Here is a 6,590-nt window from a genome sequence, read left to right on the forward strand (position 1 = left end):
AGAGGGTGGGCACAGACGGGGAGGTGTGAAGCACATCGCTGTAGTGGGTGAATAACTTCACTGTCTGCTGCTTCGCTCCATTTTCCTTTTGTCCTGGTGCCCAGAAATTTCTCATGCAGAAATTTATCATCCCAAAGTACTGAATATTTTTATTTTCATTGTGTTTCTGAAGCAACACATTGGAAGCTGGCGTTATCCCACTGCTAAAGTTTAAACAGCTGGAGCAGCAGCTCCAACGCCATCATCATCAATTTAATACCGATTTTCAAGACTAAATCAAACAGCTCTGCTTCACTTCTTCCCCTCTTATAAACAGGCAGGAGAGCCCAGCCAGAGCTGGCCCATCACTGCTGAATTCCTCACAAAGCAAACCTCAGTTTGCAGTCTCATAGCTTGTTTGGTTTCTGCATGATGCCATTCGAACAAAAGGGTGATGAGAAAGCAGTTCCATTGCTGGGGACTGATTGCAATTTGTGTTTCATTTTGGCTTCGTTCTTTGGCATTAATCCAGCACGGTAAAGCACAAAATGGTGTGATGCACTCCCCCAAATAATAGGTTTCAACTACATCAGCATTTAGCAATGTTTGTTTGAATTTCACTTCCTAAACGTTAAACACAATCTCTTGCCACGGCCATTAGATGGTGAAACAGATACTCGAATCCACGAACAGCCACCCCTCTTTCTCCCTGCAAAATTTGATAAAAGTTTTGCTGAATAAGGACTTCAGGATTTAAACATTGGGTTGTATTTAGAAGTGCAGAACTGGCAAAGGACTGCTTTTTAAAAAAATTACCCTGCAGCCCCTAGCTGTGGAAATAATCTCTACCACAAAAATTAGAGTAGAAACTGGAGAGTTGTACTAACTTTACAGAATACTTGCCCAAAATGTCTGCTGGTTTAAGAGTACCATGGTGAATCTTTGTGTTTCTTTGTGGAGGTGCAGATTTGAGCTTTCTGTATTGATCTCATGCTAATGTCGAATGGGTTTTTCTCTAAGTGTATCTATCATTCCCCATCATTATTTTGATGTTTTGTCTCTCAGTTAATTTGCCACCACATAAATTCATCTCAAATGCTTGCAGTTCAGTGTACAGCATTATAATTGTATAAGCAATACCAGACTGATGCATCTAGGACAGAGTACAGCAACTACAAGTCAGCTTAAAGATGGAAACTAGAAGTTGCAACTTTCTGCTGTTATTTTAGAACTTGTCATAATGTGGAAGCAGTCAGTAACAGTGGGGAAATAATGGATAAAACATGGTTTAAAGGTGTAAGTAGTTTTGCTTCACTACCTTGCAAAGCTACAGTAAAAATGTCCTGTACTAAGGCAAGAACTGAGAATGTCACACAGATCAAGGGAATGTGCCACTGTTTTTTCCAGTAATTTCCTACTGAACAGATTCAGCTTCAAGATCCTATAGTCCTGTAGGAAAAAAGAGAGTTTGTTATCCATCCTTTGACCAGAATTGACTTCATACCATGAAAAAGTAGCCTTGGAGCAACTGTAACTTCAGTTCATCCCAGCTGGAAATGGTTGACAGCCCCTGTGAACCAGTCTGCACCAGTAGGGCACAGCCAATTTGCAGGAATCATTGTAATAAAAGATCCTGGTACTATAAACCACACTCCTGTAAAGGATTAGATATGATTGAAAGCCAGAGTAGCTTTGATTCCAGTCCTGGTGGCTCTATTTTCTGATCAGCATGATCAGATCAGTCAACAAATAATATATAGGCATTTTCCTAACTCCACGAAAACAGGAATTGCTGGATGCTCCAGGGAAATTCAGGATGCCCACATAACTACTGGCATCCTGGCCACAAGTATAAGGCTCGCTTTAGAACTAAAATTGTTCTCAATAACGTGGGAACACCAGTTGCAGTTGTTTCTCCCCCTTTTCAGATTTGTGAAGGGTCCAAGGTTGTTGAAGCTTTCTAAAGAGCTAAAGTGTTGTCCTTTAAGAACTGAATGTAAGGATCTCCTGACTGAAGAGATCCATTTTTCTATTCAATGGGATGTATTCACCCAAGTATGAAGATTTTGAGTACAAATTTTTTTTCCATCTGAATGATCTCTTCAATATGCACATCTGGCAATTCCTATACAGAACTGATGGTCACATCTGCTACAGAAAAGGCAGCTAATTGCTTTTTTTTTTAATCTCAGAAGTGCTGCTTCAAAAATCCCAGCACTTGCACTACTATTTTCTGTAGTTTCTTTTCTGTAAAGGCTGCAAGAAGTCTTTTCACTGCTAATGTACTTACTGGTTCCCTTCCCCAGGTCAGCCAGACTACCCAGCAGCAATAAAAGAAAAAGCTCTCCAAACCCATGTTATTTGGTGAGCTACACAAGACAAGCTTTCATCCAATTTTACATTATTTGTTCTACTCAACATGGGTAAAACAACAGAGAACTGTATTTAAATAAATTTTAAAAGAATCCTTTCTGCATTCTGGTTTTAACAAGATACTTAAATTAACAATGATGTTCATCTTGATGAGTGCTTCATTTCCCTGATAACTGAGAAACCAGTCTATTAATAAAGATGCAAATCATTCCAGCACTTATGTAAATACCAATAAAAGCTGAATTCTCACCTACGGCGAAGCAAAGCAGGATTTTGTTCCTACTGAGTGATGAATTCTAAAGAAAGGGTAAATAAATGTTTATTCAGTCATGGGTGACAACTAAACACACGTTGTAAAAAACCTTATGTAACATCTCTGCTGCTGTACTTAACTGAAGTCTAGGAAGTGTCCAATTGCCACGCAGTAATTACCACGTTATTAAATCCATCCTGTTTTCAAGCTACTCCAGGAATCACGACCAATTCCTCCCTCTGACTCATCCCCTCCCACCCCCCAAAATGTAGCAATGACTCTGCACTGTATTCTTAGGAACAGCATCAATCTTCAGTGGCATTCACTTCCCAGGGGCAGCACAGCCATGGCACAGAATGAAGGTGCTACGGGGTTCCATGGCAACTACCAAGGCATTTGAAACACTGTAATTATATTGGAGCTTTTTCCTCCTCTTCGTTTTTCCTTTTTTTTTTTTTTTCCCCAGCTATGCTGCCTTACAGAGCTTGCAGTAAAATAATTATTTTTAGCAGCTACCACGTCTTTCAGATATCTTCTAGAATCTCGGCTATTTCTCTTTTCTTGACATTTTGAGTGCTGTGAATTGGGTTATAAAAATTTAAGAGTCAGAAATTCAGATCTTTTTAAGACACAACTTCCCACCTGACTGATACCCAGAATATTTTGCAGAGATTTGATTTTTTAGACATGCATGAGCATTTTAAAATATTTTTGGTGTTCCAAGTGCTGTAAATAAACACGACGACTATGCCACAGCAATCTGGGGGAAAATTTGAGTGATGCCTGCTCATGCTATACCCACCTCATTACAGATTTTATTACTCATTCATTTTAGTAAAATCTAATCTAGGTTATTATGCCACACCCATCACCATGGGAATGGGATTTAAAAGGACCCAAAATACTTTGCTATTCAGCTTTTCCTCAGGACCTAAGAGTGTGATCTGATTGCAGTTTCAATATACAAAACCCATTTGAGTGGTTACAGCTGACAGATTAAAAACCTCACTAATTACAAGCATCTTCAGTGCAACAGTATGTAGCACTTGATAGAACAGTGAATTATAGATAAATGGCTAAGAGATGCAGATGAATGAATTCCTCATCATGAGAGAAGCAGCAGGGATAACTCCCCATCCCTAATTAACTGTGTGTCTTACAGCAGAGGTAAATACAGGAGGAGTTTTACTTACTGGTTATTTTCTCAGAGCACTATCCATGATGACTGCCACCTCCAATAGAAGATTTAAAAGAACAGTTTAAAAGATACCTCTGAGTGCCAGAATTTTGTATGGTTATCCTTATTTGAAATTAAATTACTAAAATTAAACCCAGAAATTAAACAGCCCCTGCCTGTTTTTCTGAGATCAAAACATAACAGAAAAGTATTATTTCAAGGGAAAAAAAAAAAGCATTACAGGAACATTTATAAAAGTTTTCTTTGCAATTTGAAAGGCAAAAGGATAACAAATGAAAGTATTTTAGTCACAACTGTTTTGCTTATCTGTTGTGACCAATTAATTAAGTGGAAGGGTGATGGAGGATGGACCATACAGAGCAGTAAAAGGTTCTAAGCACATAAAGGTGATTTTCATCTTGTGTACTCTTCTGCCTTGCTCGAAGAAACCACAAGCACTCCTTTAGTTTTGGCTGCATGTCCTACTCAAGCAGCAGCATTTCCTAAGAGCCATTAAAAAACAGATCTTTAAGGTGTGGTGAGAGAACTGCGTGTTTCCAATATGAGCAGCCCAACACACCCAAAAGGTGTGCACCGGGAATCATCACCTCCTGCCCTGCATCCCTTTATCATCCACATGGGAATGACGCAGTACACCAAGGCTCCTGTAAACTGTCATTACTGGCTTTTAATTCCATGGAAGGAGGAAGAGGAAGAAGTACCAGACCTCCATATGCTTCTCAACAGAGCTTTCATTAAACATGGGCAGAAGGTGGAAACAGCACATTATTTTGTTGTCCACTCCTGTTATAAAAATATTATTTCTCCTATAAACGAAGAAGAAAAAAGCCATTCCTTTTAGAACATATAATGAACATTTACCTTGACTTGCTTTCCAAATGCAACCAAATAAACTGAACTGGTAAATGCTGCAAAAAGATCTTTCAGCCTCTCAGAATTCACATATGAATGTGCTTTGGTTTTGCCTTCCTGTAAAGTTTAGGAAGAAAAAAAGAAAGAGAAGTAAATAAAGGTTTAAACTGCAAAAGGCCTGGGGTCCTCGTAGAAATTCAAATGCAGAGTGTGCTAGTATCGTGTATTTTAAAGATCTTTGGGCAATATGCACAAACTGCAAAGCTGAGAATTTTAAAGAATTAAGTTCGCTCTCTAACATTATCTTACCGACATTCCCCCTCACAAGTTTTTTGTTATATATTTGAAAAAGCTTTGGTTTACTATGCATTACACTTGGCTGGGGAGACTTTTCCTGCATTTATGGAAGGACAAATGCTTTACCAGCTCCAAGGAATACATTACATCAACCTAGTGCTCCCTCTCTTGGCAACTGAACAATGCACAGTCACTTCAGCCACAGGTCCCTCCCGAGACAAGGAGAAAAAGAACAATCAATCAGCAGGATTGTAACATTTCTAAGCATTCAGAAGAGGGCAGCTCTTCAGATTATGAAAACTGAATGATATGGCAAGAATTTTAACAGTTTCTTGATTAAGAAAACCTGAAGCCAACAGTTGTGGCCCTTCCTAAAATATTTAACTATATTCATCCTCATTTTGCTCACCTTGTTTTCCCAATTTTCTTCAGCAGCCGATTTTCAAAAACCAGCATTTTGCTGCTTCAGGACTCCAATTAAAAACTCTTTAGCTAAAAGCTCATTTATTAAACCTCTGTAGACAACCACGAACATGTATGTACAGCAAGTTTACATGAAGGACGATGCTACAAAAGATACAGTGGCAATTAAAACAGACCCACATAAATAATTTATAAAAATACTTGAAATGGTGAAAATAGCACTGTAATCCCCAATTATTTTCCTCCAATTGCCAAGACTTTCATGTGGGAAATCTAACATCAGACCTTTTTAAAAACATTCCGAATATATTAAACTTATCTACAGGATAATTAGCAAAATGTATAAAGTGTAGATTATTGTACAAAGGACAGATATTAAAAAAAATCACCAATCCACCTGAAACTCAAGGACAATAAAAATCTTAGCCAAAATAATGAACACCAAACCACAAACTCTGCATTTTAGAGTCTCGAGTATTGGCAAATAAAATGCTCTTAACAAATCATCAGTCCTGTTATTCCTTAGTGGAAGCATGCAATTTGGGAAAATTCTACATTTTCTGACTGCGTCGCTACTCCTGGACAAGATCAAACCTGCACTGACTTCGATACTAAGGAAGAACAGGGCAGACCTGCATTTGTCAAGATTTTCTCTTTCCTGTAAGATGAAGGAGGTTATCTGAGTTTGTAAAACTGGGGGGGAAACAGAAGGGATTTGGACATAAGAAAACAAAAGACCAGTTAAGATTTAAGTCTTTTTCTTTTGCTGGTTTCTTGGGGAATTTTTTAACAGGCTTCTTATCCGTAGATAAACCCCAGTTGATTCTGCCATGTTTTCAAATTCAAATGGTGTGATGCCTGCAGCAAACTTGCTCATGTCAGGAACAAGTCCAGATTTTTTCACAGATGATCCAGTGCTTGTGGGCACTTTATTACCACCTGTGTTTTCCTCCTCATTAACCTCAGGGTTGGGAGCAGGCAGGGTATCATCCAGCAGGTCTTCAGAAACTGCATTATCAGGATTTTCCTTTAAGTCAAGCAAACTGTCCTCTAGATTTGGACTGGTTATAGAACATTCGTTTTCTGGGATCTGCTCACTGATGTCAGAAAACTCTGTTTCCACTGAGATCACTTTCTCAGGTGACCTGACTTCTGCAACAAGATCTGCTTCATTCCTGGCTGGCGATGAGGTAAGGGAATTCCCAGTTACAGGTG

At 38.7% G+C, this 6,590-nt stretch overlaps 1 protein-coding gene across 1 annotated transcript in view; it reads right to left on the reverse strand.

The window, feature by feature from the left end:
* Nucleotides 1–5,424: 5,424 nt before the first annotated feature.
* ZCCHC8 (zinc finger CCHC-type containing 8) overlaps nucleotides 5,425–6,590 on the reverse strand; it is an 11,169-nt gene continuing 10,003 nt past the window's right edge. Inside the window, exon 14 of the mRNA XM_008634169.2 lies at nucleotides 5,425–6,585. Within this exon, the coding sequence (XP_008632391.1) occupies nucleotides 6,124–6,585 (462 nt within the window). The 3' untranslated portion in view covers nucleotides 5,425–6,123. The remainder of the gene's footprint in view (nucleotides 6,586–6,590) is intronic.

The sequence above is a fragment of the Corvus brachyrhynchos genome, unplaced genomic scaffold, assembly GCF_000691975.1.
Source record: "Corvus brachyrhynchos isolate BGI_N302 unplaced genomic scaffold, ASM69197v1 scaffold114, whole genome shotgun sequence".
Lineage (NCBI taxonomy): Eukaryota > Metazoa > Chordata > Aves > Passeriformes > Corvidae > Corvus > Corvus brachyrhynchos.